Below are 20,586 nucleotides of genomic sequence, written 5' to 3' on the forward strand. Positions count from 1 at the left end.
CACACTAAATGTTGATGTGTTTAGGCTACAGTTGAATCTTGGATTAAAGATAAAATGCCCAAAAAATCTGGGAGATGGTGGTTCTGGCGTAAGAAGGACAGCTTGATTAAACAGGTAACATGAATTTCTCAGCTTATGGTACTGTGTCAGGTCAGATGTAGCATCCCCAGGTTTATCAGTCATAATTTATTCTCTTAAGATATTAAGCCAAAAATTAGCACTGGGCTTTCATACTCTTGTTCTGTGTACTCATTGTATGCTGATTTCATTCCAGAAGAGGAAATTGTGGCTGAATGGTGGTTTCCTGACTAGAACCTTAAACACATTGTGATCCTGGCTTAAGATCCTAGTTAGTTAACTGTCTTTGAACCATAGTTCCATGATTTAGACTTAAAGATGAACTGTGTTTAAAGAGATTCAAGATTGCCATACTGAAGCCAGGAGAAAAAAACAGGAGAGAACACTCATTTCTGAATTCTTAAGCTGTTGTTTGGGAAGCTTTAATTGTTATATGTGAAACATTTCACAATTGCCTTTCTGAAAACTTATTTTCTCTATGCTTATCAAATCGTTGGCAGTTAGTGATCAAGTGTAATTTAACTCAGTTTAAATACTTGATTATATTGTCTTGAAGCCGTTCTGATTTTTTTCTAATGAAGTAACAAAGCAGAATTCTTTCCCTCTTCCTTGTAGAACTCAAATTGTACATATGTCATCTTATAATGACAGTACTTTATAGCCAATAATGTGGAGCTGGAAAAGGGAAATTCTTAGAATAACATATTTTGACATGATACCCATTGAAATTTGGTGTGAGAAGCTCATGAGTCTTTTTTAAAATCTAGTTCTTTATTGCATAAAGACCTAATAATAATAATAATAATAATAATAATAATAATAATAATAATTTTATTTAATTGTTTTTATCTGTCACCTCTCTAATATAAACGTATCAAGTTAAAACCAACAATTTTAATACAAGACTGCTATCAAGTAATGCTGATCCTGTTCTAGAAAAGAAATACATTTGCATAATCTATTTTTCTTTTTTTAAAAAAATCTTTTTCTGCATAAACTATTAAAAACTTATTTTGGCTAAGGAACAGAATGGTTTATTTTTCTATATTAATTTATAACTTGTTATTTGCACAATAACCTGGCAGCCTGTTCAATAAGTGTTGCAAGCTGGTTTTGGTTTAGCAATTAATTATACATGCAGTTTCATCTTACGCGAAGAAAGAGTTAAGTTTTGTGAAGTATGATGAATGAAATCACTGGCCCTGAAGTAGATTTCAAATAATTGATCAGTAAGTACTGCTGGGGTTTTGTTTTGTTTTGTTTGTTTTTTGGAACTAGATTGACATGTCAATCAGAAATACTGCAGGTTTTCTTTCTGTTCAGGTGGCAGTACTAAATGCTGTCCTGTGCTGATGTGGTCTCAATGTGCTTTTCATATACTAGCTTCCAGAGGCAAAGGAAGGGAAATCTGAAGCTCCAAAAAATGACTCATCAGCCAGTGCAAAGGAAGAAGTTGAAAGTCGGTATGTTTATTTTGAAGCATTTTGTTTTTAGAGTCAATAGCATAGGAATCTGCTATTGAATAATTTGAGAAAGGGTTATGGCCTAGTGGTAACGCATATTCACTTAATACAGAAAGTTTCTGGTGTTTCTAGGTATCACTGAGAAAATCCCTGAGACATTGAAGAGTTGTTGCCAGTCAGTGTAGATAGACCAATAGTCTGACTTAGTGTGAGAAAGGAATAATAGGAAAGTATTAAAAGAAGGAAGCAGTGAAAGAATATTAACTTATAATTAAGTAAGTTAATTATTATTAACTGAATAAAAAAACTGGGTAGTAAATATGGATCATTTCTTCAGTACATGAAAACAGCAGCAAGAATATTGTTTGCTCTAATTTGGAGTAAAGGACTGACGATGGAAGAATGGATTTTTAAGGTTGCTGAGCAGCCAAATTAATGTGAGGTCTAAAGGATAAGCTAACTGAAAGCTTATTGGAAATGTTGGAAACAATGTATGGATTTTTTGAGCAATAAGTAATATAATGATGTAATAATCAGTGGCTATGGCTATAGTAATTTTAGTAGGATTATGTAATTAAAAGTGTAAAGGTAAATTCCCCCCTCCCCTTTTCTTTTAATTACTGTCAGGCTGGGGAGGGGGACAGGTCAAGGACCTACTGCATATTAGTTGTACTGTATCTCTTTTTTTCTTTTTCTCCTTTTTTCATTATTTCTGTTTCTTTGTCTTTGATTGTTTATTACTTTGATTGTACATTACATTGTTCTCTCTAAATGTTAATAAAATTTAATCTAAACAAGAAAATAAATAAAAATTAATTTCAAAAGTTAAAATCCTCTCTGCCCATTGTGTCTAAGGCTAAATTGATTACAAAGGCATATAGGCATCTGTTTTCATAATGAAGGGAAACAGCATTTTTGCTTTCATTGCCACCCTAAACTCAAGCTGGAAAATATGCTTATCTTTTAAGTTTTATTCAGAAAGAGTCCTGCATGTCATAGAATGTATGAAAATATATTTAAATTGTTTCTGAAGTGTCTGATATGCTGTTATTTTAATGTCATGTTAGGCCTTTAAATGATGATTCTTCTACTGATGATGAAGGATCACAAGAACTGAAAGAATCCTTAAAAATAGATTCTTCACTTGAACATACAAGCCACGGAAATACGACTTCTTATAAAAAGTCTCTTAGGTTGTCTTCAGATCAAATTGTAAGTGATTGGTTCTTTTAAGTGCCCTTGTAATTTTAAGTAATTCTGTATCTAATTCAATAAAACTTTCAGAGAGAGAGAAAACAAGAACAAGAACAAATAGTGGTGTTTCTAGGATAATTGAATACTGGAATTGATAGGGCAATTTTTGCAACTCCAAAGAAATCTTTCTACACCAATATAGATCATAGAATCATATAATTGTAGAGTTGGAAGAGACCACAAGGGCCATCCAGTCCAACCCCATTCTGCCATGCAAGAACTCTCAGTCAAAGCATCCCCGACAGATGGCCATCCAGCCTCTGCTTAAAGACCTCCAAGGAAGGAGACTCCAGTACACGCCGAGGGAGTTTGTTCCACTGTCGAACAGCCCTTACTGTCAGGAAGTTCCTCCTAATGTTGAGCTGGAATCTCTTTTCTTGTAGCTTGCATCCTTTGCTCCAGGTCCTAGTCTCTGGAGCAGCAGAAAACAAGTCAGCTCCCTCCTCAATATGACATCCTTCAAGTATTTAAACAGGGCTATCATATCACCCCTTAACCTTTTCTCCAGGCTAAATATCCCCAGCTCCCTAAGTCATTCCAAATAGGGCATGGTATCCAGACCCTTCAACATTTTAGTCACCTTCCTTTGGACACACTCCAGTTTCTCAACATCCTTTTTAAATTGTGGTGCCCAGAACTGGACACAATATCCCAGGGGCCTGACCAAAGACACTATACTTCTATTGATGCAGCCTAAAATTACATTGGCCTTTTTAGCTGCCTCATCACACTGTTGACTCATGTTCAACTTGTGGTCTACTTGGACTCCTAGATCCCTTTCACACATAGTCTCCTTAAGCCAGGGTCCTCCATCCTATATCTATGCATTTCGTTTTTCTGCCCTAAGTGCAGTACCTTACATTTTTCTGTGTTGAATATCATTTTGTTAGCTTTGGCCCAACTTTCCAGTTTATTCAGGTCATTTTGAATTTTGGTCATGTCCTCTGAGGTGTTAGCTACTCTTCCTAATTTGGTGTCATCTGCAAATTTTATAAGTATACCCCTAATTCTATCATCCAAGTCATTAATAAAGATACAGATAACACTGGGCCTAGGACAGAACCCTGTGGAACCCCACTGGTCACTTCTCTCCAGGATGAAAACAGAAATATGTTTCTTTAGTTCCATAATTTGGATCTGAGTGATAGGAAATCGTTGATAAAAATCATGTTTCTGATGATAGGCACAGATTATAGGAAAATAGGCATATAACTATCAAAAACACATTATAACAAAATTATAGCAACAACTATATGTTTTTTAAAAGTATGTTTTGGCTGAGGGAAATAATGTTTTATCCCATTGCTAAGTTGGTAATTACAGTACTTTGAAGTGGTAATAGTGATACATCATTTGACCTACCTTATCATTTGACTCATGGGCGGGTTACAGACCGCCATAAGGGATGTCCTTAGGACGTCCCATTTTGAAAAAGGGCGTCTCTTCCAGACGCCCCTTACCCTGTTATGGATAGAGTCTGTAACAAATGGCGGCGGCCGTTCCAAACGGCCACCGCCATTTTGACGTAACAGACGCTCTGCGTCCGCACGTTGTGGCCCGGAAGTGACGCCACGAGTGCGTGCTTTGGCACTTGCGTCGTCTCTTCTGGGTTGCCGGAAGGAGCGCGATTTTCACGCTCCTTTGCAGCGCGGAGGAGTCGTGCAGTTTGGCTGCTGCGACTCCTCCGCGCTGCAACCGGGAGCGGCCCAAGACTGCCCCTTTTGGGCGGTCTGTAACGGGCCAATGATTGATATTTGTTAAGGTTAGCATGTAACAGCTGTCATCTTATGCTAAGTGAAATAACTAGAAAGTAGAAAATAATTTTAGAAGATTCATAATGTTCCTAGTGCCCTGAAAAGCAAATAGAATAAATCCAGGTTTTAGTGTGATAGACACTTCAGTTTTAAATGTGTATTAACTTTTATTTTGGTCAAATGTTACTGGCTTGCATGCTTGGTACCCTTGCCTCATGAATGCATCTCATAAAATAGAATAAATTGGTTCTGCTTCCACCCTAGTGTTGGATGTGGTAGTTCATTTAATCTGGAGAAGGCAGGTGCTGGTACAATCCTGAGATGTGACTTGTGTCATTCCTGTGTGCTCACTATTCAGGTCTCACCATTAAGTGATTGCTTCCCTTACCACCTTTAGCATATTGTTTATAGATGGTAGATTTTCTAAACATCATTTACAATTATTGCACGAAGATCTGGAAATGGTGCCAGCTTGAAATATTCAATGTATTATCTGAATGTTTTAATTTTGGCATCAGCATAGGAAGTATTTTGGAAAGAAACTAAAAAAGTCTTGTTGTTGTTAACATTATTGTTTCTTTTTATTTTAAAGGAGAAACTGAAGCTCAGAGATGGACCAAATGATGTTGTGTTCAGCATTACAACCCAGTATCAAGGAACCTGCCGTTGTGCAGGGACAATATATCTATGGAACTGGAATGACAAAATAATTATTTCTGATATTGATGGCACAATAACTAAGTAAGCTACAGTTTAGTTTTACTCTACTGAATCATTGCATTGTTGTGTTAAACTAATTTATGTAGAATAATCTCTATAATCAGCCTGATCAGGTTGCTCACACAGACACCGACCCTGGGCTCCCATCCCTCATCTTGTCCCTAAACCCTTTAAACCACTCCCTGGCTTTATTATTTGAAGGCCCTGAGCTGACTAAACATTGGACCAATGAATATGTTCTGTGCTAGGTTTGGTTTTGTATATGCATGACCAATTTCCTCTAAAATCTTCAACAATCAGACAGAGGTGTAAAGAACAACAACAGTTTACTGAATCAAAAGCTGCTAATGGTATCAAGCTTGTAGGTTCACTCAGTACTTATTGTAATGTAAAAAACTGTTTCTGTTTAAAACTCTCCATACTCTCCCTTCAGATACTTAACCACCAACTTCTCCTCCCTAGTTGTCAACTTAGTAAGATCAACCATATTCCCTATCTCATTTGGACTCCTTCTCTATCTGATGGTTAAACAACCAAGCCTCCTCATTTTAGATCCTTCTCCTTCAGCATCCCTTCACAGTATTCAAAGGGTGTGATTGGCCAGTTATATGCTGGGCATTTGTCCTGCAGTCCATCATACCCTACTGTAAGATTTTGTGCTAAAACCAAGTAATTTGACTTAAATTCTTCTGTTCCTACCTCGCAGCTACTTCTGTGCAAAGTTTTATATTTTATAGCTAACAGTATAAGCAAGAGAAGGCAAGTGTTTAATTAGAAAAAGAAATATGGTAGGTGTATCTTGAATAGAATATTAATTTTATTTATTAGATAGACTGGTATCCTGTCTTTTGTGCAGTGAGCTCTTCGTCACTGCTCTGTCAGCTGGCATTAGCTGTTCTTACTCTGTTCAATTAAAATGTTTGTTCACACTGTTCTATTTCTAACTTTTCCTGGTTTAGGTCTGATGCTTTAGGACAAATTCTCCCACAGCTTGGCAAAGATTGGACTCATCAGGGTATTGCAAAACTCTATCATGCTATTAATGAGTGAGTATATTGCTTATGAAAGATTTATGGTACATGACAATAGCTAAAAGCCTGAACTTAATGTTTACATATTTTCATGGTTTGGGCTGATGAAAGATGTATGTTAAAGTTCTTTACTGTAGAGTAAGCAAAGCAGTTCAGATGTAAAAGTTATCCATATAGAAATATGTTGGAAGTTTTAAGGCAGTTCTGCTATGATTCTTATGATAACAACATAAGCAAGCATGAGTCGGATGTTGAATTTGCAAGTTGAAAAGAAGAAAATGTCAGTCAAATGATCTGAAAGAAAGCTTGCTAGGTTTCTTTTTCTTCTCATGCTAGCTGAGAGAGAGGGAGAGAGAGAGAGTAATGGTTTAAAAAGGTTTAATGCAGCCTGATGGGTTGTTCAATCTTAATAAATCCAGCTTGATCTGGTATTTTAATGTTTTAAAAGTTAACCTCATCACAGAGATGTTTCTGACTTAACACACCAGCTAAGCATTCTATTCTTTCTTAGGAATGGCTATAAATTTCTGTATTGCTCTGCTCGTGCCATTGGAATGGCAGATATGACAAGAGGATACTTGCACTGGGTCAATGACAAAGGAACAATCTTGCCCAAGGGTCCATTGATGTTGTCTCCTAGCAGTTTATTTTCTGCTTTTCATAGGTATGTAAGCTAAATGTAAACAAAGTATATCTTAGCATCTTTATAACTGATTGTACAATATCATGTAAGGAACTGAATGAAATAACTACTTTTGACACCAATGATGATTTGGTTGTACAATTGCATATTACATGATGCTCCTAACAAACTGTATATTTCACCTGTGTACTGTCAAATGTGGCATTGAATTAAAAACAAACAAATTCCTGACTCTGGAGAAACACTGGCAAAATGGATTGTTCAGAACAACCAGTTGGAGTCAGGCTGGCAAAAAGGTGTGCGCCTGCCTGATGAATGACTATAAAAGGAAGAGGAGCTGTTAAGAAGGATGAGTGTGTCTTAGAACTGCCAGGAGGGTAGTTGGAAATAAAGTTTCAGCCTGAATGGGATTCAGACTCCCATATAAGGAGAAAAGGATTTAAAAGGACAAAGGAAGTCCTGTGAAATCAGTTCAAAATACACTCATCCCCCATATTTGTGGCTTTGATATTTGCAGATTTGATTAATATGTTCACTTGAGGAATATCTAGGTCCTCCAGTGCATCTCTGTGGTCAACTTTAACTAAAAGTTGCACTGAAAGACCTAGAGATTCCTAGAGAGAATATTCTACTAGGCATTTGTAGCTCCTCCAGTGCAATTCTGTGGTCGGTGTCTGTCAGATGTTGACCACAGAGTTGCACTGGAGGACCTAGAGATTCCTAAAGAGGTGTCCTCTCAGCTAAAAACATGGTGTTTTTGTTATTTGTGGTCTTTCCATATTAATGGGGGTCTTGTGCCCCAACCCTAACAAATATGGAGGGACAAGTGCTTTACCTTTTGGGGGAAGTGGAGAGCCAGTAAAGGGAAAGCTCATATCTGCCTTATTCCGAGGAATTGTAACTTATGAATAAAGGTAGAGTTTCATAGGATTTATACTCCCAATGAATGAGCTTTAGTGGAAGGTATGTGTAAAGAACTAAAACACAATTGAAGTGTAACAAGTTATTGACTGAACTAGAACAGAGTCCATTTGAAACAAGTTAAGTGAAATACATGTTGTAACCACACACTTTGAGAAATAACTACCAAAAGAGATAGCATCACACGTTATTTCTGTAAATAAAAGTTATTCTCTTCTTGTTCACAAAAGAGTAGCTACTAAGAAAATTAGAAACACTTAATATTAAAGAAACTGAAGAAAGTAGGAGGACCAATAGTTAGAGAAATAGTTCTGAGGGAAGAAAAGCCTCAAATTATTTAGGATAAAACAGGAGAAAAACTCTTTGTAATGTGGTGGTCACAATGACATACTGAATACAAAAATTAGTCTAGAACAGGAGTGGACAGATGGTATATCATGGTCCATTTGAGGACTGTGTAGTCTTTGCTGGACCCTGGTCTGAACCTAAAAAGTGCTTCTTGTATTCTTGTTTTAGCATGATCACTAGAAGATGGAAGTAATTTGACTTTGTCACCAACTCTCTAACAAGCCTAGAGAAAAAAACCTCTCCACACTGTATTTGGTGGGGAGATATGGGAATTGTATATAGGCTTTTTGTTTACAGGGTTGTAAAGATTACCAAAAGACAATACACGTGAAACACGTATTATAATACACGTGACATAGATGAACTGGAGATATCAGGGATTGAACCATTTAATATGTGTGCTCTTTCACTGAGCTATGGCTTATCCTTCCAGATTAATGCAAGAAGGTAGCCAGAAGTTGCAAGCAGTTAAGTGCTGAAAGGGGAATTAAAAGGGCATTAAATAAATAGTTTCACTGATTTATTATGAGCACCCTCAGTGCCTAGCTGTTTTTACACCATGTTTAAATAGCCTTTGGCCTTCCTGGAAAGGGCTGATTTATCATTAAAAAGTATTGATCTGCCTTTTTCAAAAAAGAAAAAGTGCCTGGAACTATTTTCCTATATATCTGTATTCTTTTTCCCCAGGGAAGTGATAGAAAAGAAGCCAGAGAAATTTAAAATTGAGTGTCTAAATGATATCAAGAACTTGTTTGGACCATGTGAACAGCCCTTCTATGCTGCTTTTGGGAACAGACCTAATGTAAGTCTTCATCATGGTAAAGCAAGCAAAAGAAATGCTAAATGGGAATATAGGTGTGTTTTTTAAAAAAAAAATTATTACAGATTTCATAAGGAATCTGACAGGCTAGGATATTTCAGGCCTGTGTGAGAAATCACACCACAGTCTCTAGCAACTTTAGTTTTCTTTTGGCTTCTCCTTCTTTTTCATTTGGTCTATTTGTCCTTTATAGCTTATATCAAACAAAGAAAAGGGTAGGAGTCCTGAACAAGGCTCTTTCTACTTGGATACTGGACTTAGCAGGTGGTGATGCTTTCCCAAGCTACCTTTTCCAATAGAGAAACTGTTTCCATTATGGCTGGGAGATATGAAGTAAATACATAGGTTTTCATTTTAAGGTATTTTGACTTAAAGGGGTTTATGGAAGAAAAACTTCTTTTCACTTCTACATTTTATGATGTAGTGTCAGCGAGATTAAAAATGGGTGACAAAGTCTCTTGATTAAAATGAAATGATGATATATTTTGTGGCATTCAGGACGTGTACGCCTACATGAAAGTTGGAGTTCCAGATTGTAGAATATTCACAGTCAACCCAAAGGGTGAATTAATTCAGGAACAAACAAAGGGAAACAAATCTACGTAAGTACCTCTTTGAAGCAAAGAGAAGCTGTTTTAATCATTTGTATAGGAATGGTGTGTAATTCAGATTTTAAAGAAAATATGTAAAATCCTGTGTAAAACAGTAAATTGACTAAAATGACAGTAACCAGCATTCTAGTATTGTGACTAGACATTGTTGAGTGGAAATATGTATACTTTGAAGGGCTTCTTTTCATGCAAGTATGCTCGGAACCAGACTCAGATGGCTAGGTTAAGGCTGTGGTCCTGTGCACACTTACCTGACAGTAATTCCCATTAAACATAGCGGAGCATATGAATGAGTAGAAATTGCATTATAAAGTAGGCTGAATATGGAATTTGAAAATGAGAATAATTAATAACTATTATTTATTTTTGAACACAGATATTACAGACTGAGTGAACTCGTGGAACATATGTTTCCACTTCTTAATAAAGAACAGAACTCTGCTTTTGTATGCCCAGAATTCAGCTCATTCTGCTATTGGAGAAAACAGCTTCCAGAGGTGAACGTAGATGATTTAGCTTGAACAACGTCCATTGTTCACACTGAACCTTTTTCCAGAGAGGCTACTTTCAGTGCCATGTGTCTTATTAAATACAGGAAGCATCATGGGTTTGGCACCAACCAGTGAAATGCAAGGCTGATATCTCTTTGTTCTTTAGATGTTTATACTGAATGATTGAAAGCATTGTAAAGATAATTGTCCTTTGAAATAGTAGACCACCAAGAAGACAAAAAATGAATAGGAATTTATGGGCAGCTTTGCATCTTCATACATACAAGACACAGTCGATATGTGTAATGTTTTGTTTACTAGTCTTCTTACTATAGCATCTTGGAGGAAAACAGAAAATGTTGTAGAACTGATAGGCAAGATTATATTAGGCACAATATAGAATGATAGGAAAAACTATATGAGGTGCATTATAAGAAGTATATCTAGTGTTTAAATACCCACTTACACTATTTCAGGTACAACATGAGATTTTGATAATTCAGGACTCTTAAAAATCTCTTCAACAATTTACAAGTTAATATGTAATGGACACTCAATTTTTTGTCTAGAAGAACTTGAGTGTTTTAGTTGAGATGGCACTTTGTTTAGCACTCACTTTGTGGTCTTTGCCTCTTGCAGTTGGTAAGAAAGAAACCAAAACGATACAGCAAGTGGGCTGCCTGAGCTGCCTTTTGTTACTTGTGACATTTTATGTTTTGTAAGATGCTGTGTGAAATTGGAATCTATAGAATCGATATTTCATTTTTGCTGCAACAACAGTACAGTTGACATCTCTTAACTGCCTTTGGTATGTGTGCAATGTATCATCAGTAGGCAACATATACATGCACTTTTCAGGGATAAATTCTTATCTTATAGTAAAGGTAATGTCTATAGTCAGACTTTAAAACTGGGAGTACTATTATGCCTTTACAGATCTTTCTATTGGGGTTTTTCAGTTTCACAATAGAATCCAGTGAAATGTACTATGTATCAGCTATAAGTGTCAGTTTAGATATTCTGATTAAATTTTTATGTGTCACTTATACCGTGAATCCAGCAGCAAATGGAGTGCTGATTCAGTGCTGGCATTATTTGAAGATAATATTCCTGTTCACCCTGTAAATCCAAGATTAAGAGTTACAACCTCCCCAATTTTGTTGGACCTCAGCTTCCTTAAGCCCCTAACCATTGTCTGTGCTGACTAGAACTGATTGGAGTTAGAGTACAACAACATCTGGAGGGCCAAAGTTATCCATTCTCATGTGAATGTATTAATACTGTACATTATTTGCCAGGTATGAATTAACTCAGTTTTGAGGTTTACTACTGATTCTGGTTTTATGTTGAGCCAGGTGTGGTGGTAAGTGCCTGAGGTCTAGGTTCATTAGGCTCTCTCACAGTGCCCAAAACATTGGCTTGCTCCATAGTGAATTTGTAAAGGAAATATATTGGCGTCAGAATTAGAAATGCCAGCTAGCATCCTGTTAGCTAATTACACTAGCATAAGTCAGACTGAGGCTTGCACCCTCACAAGTCACTTTTTGGCCAGTACTGAGATTGGAATTATCTTCCAACCACCCAAAGATCAAAATCCCCCCTCAACCATGTAAGCAGTGCAGCTGCCCCACCCTTCCCAAAAAAGCATGTCTATTCCCAGGTTGCTGGAGAGTGTGAGTTTGTAAGGACATACCCAGTTGTTTTCCTGTAACTAGATGCACTCCAATGATGTCACTTCCCAGCATCTCCTGGGGACTCCCAGAAGTCCTGCAGATTCCTGTTGCTGACTTCCAGATGCAGGAAAATAGCTTTTGTCTCCCTACTGATTCTCTCCCCCCCGCCCCACTTTCCTGTGACAACAAGGAAATGACCATGTTGCAGGTGGCTATTGCCATGTTTTAGCTGCTTACAAGGGAGACATAGCTAGAAATGTAGCAAGATGGTACACATACATTTCCTGAAGCAGGATCTTGGCTGTTTTGTCAATCATTTTTTCTGAGATTGCACTAAATCATCCATGTAAACTTTATATAAACAAGCAGTATTTGGATTGTGCTGATGTGTTTGAAATTACTTTCTAATTAGACTACAGCTATGGAATCTCTGGCCCTCCAGTTGTTGTTGAGGTCTAGTTCCCCTCAACTACAGCTGGCCTGGGCAAAGTTAGGTATGATGGGAATTGTAGTTCTTCAGCATATTGGGCCGAAGTTTCCACATCCCAAAATTATACTTTAATCTCTCAGCTGAGTACAAAAAACAAAAGTCTACTAATTCAAAATCTGCAATACTGGCTGAATTTCATCAGTATGTGAAATTTGCTAATTTTTGTATGACCTTGTATTCTGTAAAGGATTCTGAAAATTTGCCGTCTGCCTGTATTCTGTCCCTCTACATTCCAAAACCAAATAATTTATTCCACACTTTCAGTAATACCTAACTTATTTTAATAGCTATTGCTCTCTCAGTAGTAGTAGTAGTAGTAGTAGTAGTAATTCTGAGACAAGTAGAGTGGAGCAATCTGTATTTGCCACTTGAACATTAAGAATTTCCAAAAAGCTTCTGGAAAGATTTTCTTTCATAATTATAGACAAACAGAGTTTATATGTTTAATGCTGAAGTAAGTTACTGAGCCATCATAATCCAAACACTTTCAATTTAGATAAATAGGCACGCACATCTAAAGAACTGTATACTTTTGTTTTATGCTCTGTTGATCTCACTTTAGGTATCTCTATGCAGGACATTAGATACTCATTTTGGATTTTACCTCAGTAATTCTAGAACTGAACAGTGGTATACAGTGCCCTGATGCTGACAGGCAAACTGTCTACTAGAGCTCATCTTTGGTCTGTTTTCCTTGCTGTAGTAGAAATGAATGGCTTGGATCTGTTTTTGGGAAACTAAGCTAAGTATTTCATCTATCTCAGATCAGCATGTTACATTATTCTTTCTGTGAAAGAGATTTGTGTTTATGAACAATCGTCTTAAGGATCTTTTTGAAAATACATTTCCTTTTACTTTGGAAGTGTATTGAACAGCTTCTGTGCACGTCTGAAATTATTTACTTAAAATTTGTCATTTAAAGTAAATATGACAGTTTTAAAGAAGAAGTGGGAAATAGTCAAAATTTCTGCTGCATTTAGTAAAAATAAATAAGACAAACTCTGTTTGTTATGCAAGAAAACAATCATTTTATATTACCATTTAAGGTTTGGGATTTATTTTTTCTTTGATGTGTTCAAACTAGTATTTGGAGAAGAGAACCTGTGTGCCTGTGGATGGATGTGAGAAACTCTCATACAAAAGTATTCCTAGTACAGAAGAACTGGTGTAGTTCTTTAAAAATATTACTGTGTTGTTATTGATATAAATTACATGACTCAGAATTGGAAAATTCTAATGGATCCAGTTTAATTTAGTATGACTGTGTGATGTAGGCTAACTGTTGGTGTAAAATATAGCTGCTGGAGTTCCTAACAACTAAAGGAAAATATCAGATGTATTTGAACATATGGCTTTGAGGTTAGCCTTCTAAGGAAGTTGTTTTGTTAACCAGCAAAATATTTAGAGACTGCTTTTGAAAACAAATTTGTATTTTGATTGGTTCTGAATGCTAGGGAGGAGAGAACGCCTCAGTAAATTCTGTATAATTGTGTTACAGTTTTTGCTTTGACATAATTTTACTCACTTATTGATCAGTGAACATTCCAGTACAGTGTTTTTGTAAAGACTGGGTCTGTTAGGGAAGAAAAATGTCATTTTGTTGTATTTAATAAAATTGACACTAAAACCTCACCTGATCTTGTCATTTGTGTACCTTTGAAGTTGATCCTAGTACAGCTTAAAATGACCTGTGGCCTAATAATCACAGAAATGCTGACAGTACAATAAAGGAGGAAAAAGAAATACATCATCTTGGATGCAGGATGAACTTTGCTGGTGCTAAACTAATTGAAAAAGTGAATATACAGCTTAATTCTAACTGACAGGAGATAGAAAAATCAGTGTCGCAGTAGAGTTAAAATTCATTTTTAAAAAATACAATTATCTTGTAGAGCCAAAGATGAGCATCATGTTGTTACTATTACCTGCAAACAGCTCACAGACTGAATGACTGCACTGAAATTATTGGTGTCAATATGTTTCATCTTTCCAAAGTTTATGGAGTAGTTGCATATTGCAAATTTTTAGAAGAACTGGTCTGGGTGTTGAATGGTTCTGTTAGTACTTGATATTCCTATAATTGTATAAGGGAAATAAAAGCTAAAACCATTACAAACCAGTGTTCGTACATATGTACTCATTTCCAAAATGACTTATAGTGGTTGGTAGTGTACATTTGATAATATATAATTCTGTGAAGATGCCAGCCACAGCTGCTGGTGAAACATTAGAAATAAACTCTTGTAGAACACAGCCTCATAGCCCGAAAAACCCACAAAAAACTATATATAATCTCTCTTTTCCAAAAGATTAGATCTACGTGGAAAACCCTCCACGTTGAACAGGGAGCTACCAAAAAGGTTACATTAGTAGCCCTCACCCACCCATTCCCAAAAACCTGTAGAAAAAAACTTAAAGGGCCTGGGCTAAAAGAGCCCAGTGAGGAGTGGGCACATTCAGAGGACAAAGAATACTTACTTGCTCATTGGGGGTGGAGGATGGCATGGGTAGAAAGGAGTTGCTCCAGACTTGAACAGGATCCCTCTGCACAACAATGTCTTGTTGTAATTCCCACTTGTAATTTTTATTGCTAATTGGCTTTTTGTCAACATTCAGACCTACTTATCCTAAAAATCACTCAGACATCAAAAATAGATAAAATCCTTTATGCAAACTTTTGCACAGTCAGTCTTCTTAAAGCCATATAAGGTAGAGAAGGAGGGATTATAAAATGAATTGATTCTGGCAGCTTTTCTCTAGGAATGCAAAATGTCTGCTCCTATAAGGTTATGGAATGTGGGGTGGTAAAGAGGGTCACGGAATGTGCAGAGGAAATCAAGCAGAAATGAGTTGGTGACAGACAAGAGAAGAGCATGATAAAGAAAGGGACACCTCTCCGTTCCTGAGTGTGCACATCCAGTGTATAATTGCCTCATTTGGTTGCACAAATTAGCTAAAAGCCAGAAAAATGGATGTATACATTCTGGGTTTCAGCTTATCTGTATAACTATTTTCTCATTGTTTAATAAGTACTTAAGGTAGTTAATGCATAGCGTAAAGAAAATATTTAAAGCATCTTTGAGACTGTCAGTCTGCCTCTCTTTATATCTAGCTCAGATACTCTTACTCATTATAGGAAAAATGAGTTTCTTTGAGGACAGTAGTTGTACCTGGATAAAAATAGGCTTTGCCCCAAGTGTCTAGAAGATTTTACATAAGATAATATCCTCTATGTAAACTTGGGAATATTTACCATTTATTTGCTTTGTTATCACAAAATGAACAACAACAACAACAATTCCAATGAAAGCAATCCCTTAGAATTGTTTTGGTTCTATTGTTCTTCTTCATGATTACACTTAGAGGTAAGCAACCTGTTCTTTTAATTGTATGCCACCCTGAGACTCATGCTAGAAGAAAGGATTGAAGTGTTTTGATAAATAATCAATAAATAAAATTAAATTTCCACCTTAGCAATTTTGAGAAAATACGTAGTTTTGGATTTTCTCAAATATTTGAAGACAAACGGTCTGAAAATGTGAAAAAAGGCCCAAATAATCTCAGCTTCAGAAGGAAAGAGAGAAGACAAAAACCTGTCTTTCCTATAATGTGTTAAGTGGCCCTGAATCATGATAGTAGCCTGATTATCTCATGTTCATATTATGTTATGTTTTAATAATTTATGTTTCAATTTTTTAAGAATGTAGGGTACAAACTAAAATATAAAAATAAAATTATTGTCCAGTGAGCAACAAAATGAGCTTATAACCTGTAGAACAAGGAGAGGTAGCTGTAACTTCAGTATTTTTGTGAAGAAGATATTCTGTGTACAACTTTTAATCACTTGACTGAACTGGAAAGAGTAAATATTTTAATAAAGAATGTATACTATAGTTTCCTAATAATAGCAGTTCACTATGAAGAAACTAGGAAATGTAGAAGACATTTTTTTGTAACTCATGCATCAGCTTAATAGTGTGAGCTCATCATTTAGGAGGACGTTTGCTTTATGTTGCCTGGAAACAATTCTTAAGGGGATAGCTGACATGACTATGAAATAAAACCATAACTATTTCTGAGACCTCAGGGGAGAAGACTAATAAGAGAGATATTTTACAAGCTGGTTCATCAAGCAAGTTATTTCCTTAACTGCAGGAAGTAACTTTCTGAACACTGTTAGTAGATCACCAAATTGGGGAAGAAAAGAAAACAGGGTGTGTCTTCCTTAGCAGGATGTTTTTAACATTGTCTGTTACCACAAGGGGAAAAAATGTCACATGAAGAGGGAGTCATAGGTTTTTGACCATGTTGTGTGAGGTCTGTTTTTGATTTCATGATTTTTGTCATGAATACGTGAGTTCGTTAAAGAGGTAACAAGTGAAAACAGCATTTTTATTATCCAGCCCCACGGGAAGAGAGTTGCACCAAATATCAGGTACCATGTTATACATGAAACCAGATACTTTGGCCACAGGGAGAAAAATGACACATGAGAGCTCTTAAGAGATCAACAGAATTTTGTGACACCTTCTGATATTCCTAGTATGGTGGCTAACAAAGGCCTAAATACCCTAAAGGCACAAGATCCTGTCTGGTCTTGGAAGCCAAATAGAGCCAGCCCTGGTGCTGTAAGCTATATTTCAGAGGAAGGAACTGGCAAAACCACCTCTGAGTATTAATTGCCTAAGAAAACCTTAAGAAATTCACGGGCTTGCCTTAAGTTGACAAGATGCATACATAATGGCTGATTATAGCTATGAATCAGAATGGCTCTGATCAGAGTTCACTTCACTTTTACATGTCTTTACAAAAGGTACAGGCTCAGCAGTCACACCAATTAGCAGTAGGCAGCTAACAATTGCTCGGACAGACTGCCCTAAAAGGGCAGCCTGCCGGTGGCCTATTTTCCTTCGCAGGGACAGCGCAGCCCCCAAATGGCATTCTGTCAATGTGGAGGAAAAAGAACCTGGTATTTCCAGGTTCTTTTTTGGGCACTGCAATGATGTCGCGAGTGCGCCACTGGTGCACTCACAATGTAAGCGACGTGCGGCACTTGGACAGGATGCCACCATTGTTACGCTGCCACTGCGTACTAGGATTAGGGACTGTGAGGTTGTCGTGCGGTCCCTAACCCCAGTATCAGCGCTGGGACGCCGCTTGTTGGCGGTGTATACCAGGCCAATGATTTACATAATTGTTTAAAGATTGCAGTGCTGTATGAAAATGGGGAAATTGACAGCTCAAAATCTAATCATAAGTCCTAAACAAGCAAACAGGTCAGAAATCTGATGAGCACTCTTGTCCCTGATGAGCCAGGAGAAAGGAGGAGAGAAGAGGCTGAAGAAGACACTCTGGCCTGCAACGTAAACTCCCAAGAAAGTATGGCTCTCAACAAAAAGAAAGGTTCCCATTCTTGAAGTAGATGATGCATTGAATGTGTTTTGAACCTTTATGAGCACTATTTAAAAATCAACACAGAGAGCCAGAACTATTGGTATAATTTTCAATACGTAGCTCAGGTTAGAAGGAATAAAGCCTCTGCTCCTTTGTTTCACCATCTCTTTCATGATGATATATAGTGATAATGAACAGCAACTATATTGTAAGGACAATATAGTTTAAAAGCTGACTAGGTTCCAGTACTCAGATTGACATTAACTTCTAGAAATTAGCAAATGTTGAACATTTTACACTGATAACACTACTGCAACTACTTAGCTCTTTTAGTGTATCTAGAAACCCAGAATTTAGTAAATGAAAGCAAAGTGAGGAAAATAATATACAAGTATCCTATATCACAGTGGCAGAATCTAAGAATTTTAGAACCAGATGGGGGCTGTCCCTGATCTCGTCTTTCCAGGGCGCAAAAAGGAGCCGCAAAGAACGGGTCCTTATTGTGCCCTGGAAAGGGTGCTGTAGCCGCCCTGGCTTTATGGCGCTCCTTTGGTGCTGTGTCATCTAAACCCAGCGCCATAGGAGTGTTGTGATGCCGTTTGGTGCAGCATGGGGCGGAGTTGGGGCATGCGTTGTGTGGACGCCATGCCCAAACTCTGCCCCCAGGTTGGCCTTAATGGCTGGTCTCCATAGGCCCTCAGTCTCTCCCAGCACACTTATGGAAAGTGCCAGAAGCTGATCCTTTTGCCTGGCTACTTCCTCCATTTCCCCCACCAACAGCTGCAATCTATCTCCAACATGCACTTGAGCTTCTTCCAGCTGCTCTTGAGCACAGAGAGGGAGCAGTCCCCACCCCAACATCAGGTTGCTCCTTCTAACCATCTGTGCTTAAAAATAGCTGAAGCCTGGCCAAGTACACACTTGAGAGATGGCTGTGCACTCAGCAGCTTTCTAGCTCTTAGTGGGAAAATAAGGTAAATAGCCAGCTAAAACTAGTGAAAGGCCAGTGAAATGGAACTGTGTCCAGCAGGAGCACCTCCTGACTTTTGTGTATCAGGATTAGCTCTTGTAGAAGGAGAAACAAAAAATACATATGCAGGTGTGACCACCAACCACTCCATTACATACATACATACATACATACATACATATATATATACCATCAACAGAATGCTGACCTTAATGTCCAATCTTAAACATACCTCCTATTGGTGCCCATGGAAATTCCACTTTGAAAAAAATGTGCATATGCTTGCATCCATAAGCATGTAAAGGACTATACTGAAGTCTTTAAAGTTAGAAGGGAAAAAGTCGAGAAAAAGGCAAAACACTTCACCATTTATTACAGTTACTTTCTTCAGGATCATTTTACTCATCTTCTCTTGCAGCACACCCTACACATGAGAAACAGAAGGGTATAGAAAAACCCCACTGAATGTGGAATACATTTCATCAGAGTCTGTGTAGGCCAGCTTGCCCCCAGTAACGACAATGCTTACTTCTGCTCCAGCTTTGAGGTGAACAACAAGATGGAAAGCACCAGTTCCACCACAAGTCCGTTTTCCTGATCTCGGTTTGTGATATTCAAGCAGCTCTCTTCTATAGCCAGCTGTATGGAGCTGAGCAATACTTGAATTGGATACAGACAGTACAGCTTCTACATATTCATCCCTCTCAGGAGCTAGAACAGCTGTGATCAGATAACGGCCTTCATAAGGTGATGTGAAGATACCTGCACAAAATACACAACTTTACTTAAAAGTCCACTGTTGGTATAAGATCAATTCCTACTGGATCCCCCCCCCCCCACACACACACACACACAATCATGCAAGTATTTGTGCAAAGAGATGTTATTAATCTGAAAAGTTTACATTGGCTTTTGATTTGAAAAGAAATGGTGTTCTTCACATATTAGTCCTCTTACACCACAGATTAACTCATTCTCCCTTAGCTCCTGCACATGCTTATTATACATTTTTTATCCACTGAACTGACTGTGATTTCATTTCAGCTCCCAAATGTATACAAAGGAGTGCAATGTATACAAAGGAATGTAATTCTATCTTCTGCTAGGGAGTTCCTCATCCTTCAATTTTGTCACTTTCATGGAAGCCTCTGGGAGTGAAGTAAGGACACTTCTCTCAGTGCTTGAACAATTTTAAGAAGATCAAGCAAGATAGGGCAACACCACCCTATGAGGTCTGAGAGATCTGAAAATGTAGTAAAGCAAGTCCATCAACGCACCAACTTGGGCCGAAAGGACAACCAAAAGGAAGCAAAGCAATTAATACTTTTCTTTCATTTATGCAAGCTAGCAGGCTGGCCCAAAATGTGGAATTAAGATCTTGACTGTCATAGGAAGGATGAGGAATGTGTTTACCATTGGCCTGCAGCTCCTGCCACAGACTACCTAGGGATGCAGCCCAACAAGATGCAGAGAAATGCCCATTTCCTACTCCTATAGCTTACAGGTTATTTTATCTTTGAATTCTAGCTTAGATCAAGGCATTTCTGCACGTGGATTGTTATTATTAAGCAAACAGAGGGGTGAAGATGACTATTCCATCTTGACTAAACTAAACCAGTCAAAGGTTTGTAAGATGCCTTGATCATCATCTGTGAACCTGAGCTGGCACTACATATTCTTATTACAAGAATTGTCTATTAATATCACTAACCACAGCACAGGCAACTATGCAAAGTGCATGATTAAATAATAATAATATAATAATATGTTTTATTTATAGACCGCTATTCCGCGATGATCATAGCGGTGTACAGTAAAATCGTTAATACAATAAAAATACAGTTAAAGGAGGGAGAAGTCTCATCCTTCAGGCAGTCCAAGATGTTGCTGGTCTGCCTGCTGGCTCCCTCTGAGGCCGAAATGAC

The 20,586-nt window shown here is 37.5% G+C and overlaps 2 protein-coding genes across 2 annotated transcripts in view; one reads left to right on the forward strand and one right to left on the reverse strand.

Moving 5' to 3' along the window:
* Window positions 1-13,929, forward strand: part of LPIN2 (lipin 2) — a 53,897-nt gene extending 39,968 nt beyond the window's left edge. The window contains exons 12-20 of the mRNA XM_089517127.1: window positions 25-114; window positions 1,462-1,541; window positions 2,609-2,753; window positions 5,142-5,290; window positions 6,229-6,315; window positions 6,812-6,964; window positions 8,900-9,014; window positions 9,531-9,634; window positions 10,020-13,929. Of these exons, the coding sequence (XP_089373253.1) occupies window positions 25-114; window positions 1,462-1,541; window positions 2,609-2,753; window positions 5,142-5,290; window positions 6,229-6,315; window positions 6,812-6,964; window positions 8,900-9,014; window positions 9,531-9,634; window positions 10,020-10,164 (1,068 nt within the window). The 3' untranslated portion in view covers window positions 10,165-13,929. The remainder of the gene's footprint in view (window positions 1-24; window positions 115-1,461; window positions 1,542-2,608; window positions 2,754-5,141; window positions 5,291-6,228; window positions 6,316-6,811; window positions 6,965-8,899; window positions 9,015-9,530; window positions 9,635-10,019) is intronic.
* Window positions 13,930-13,965: 36 nt separating this feature from the next.
* EMILIN2 (elastin microfibril interfacer 2) overlaps window positions 13,966-20,586 on the reverse strand; it is a 53,459-nt gene continuing 46,838 nt past the window's right edge. The window contains exon 8 of the mRNA XM_089517126.1: window positions 13,966-19,423. Coding sequence (XP_089373252.1) covers window positions 19,086-19,423 — 338 coding nt within the window. The 3' untranslated portion in view covers window positions 13,966-19,085. The remainder of the gene's footprint in view (window positions 19,424-20,586) is intronic.

Source organism: Sceloporus occidentalis, unplaced genomic scaffold (assembly GCF_023333645.1).
Source record: "Sceloporus occidentalis isolate IW3139 unplaced genomic scaffold, rSceOcc1.0.p SCAF_3, whole genome shotgun sequence".
In the NCBI taxonomy this organism is placed as follows: domain Eukaryota; kingdom Metazoa; phylum Chordata; class Lepidosauria; order Squamata; family Phrynosomatidae; genus Sceloporus; species Sceloporus occidentalis.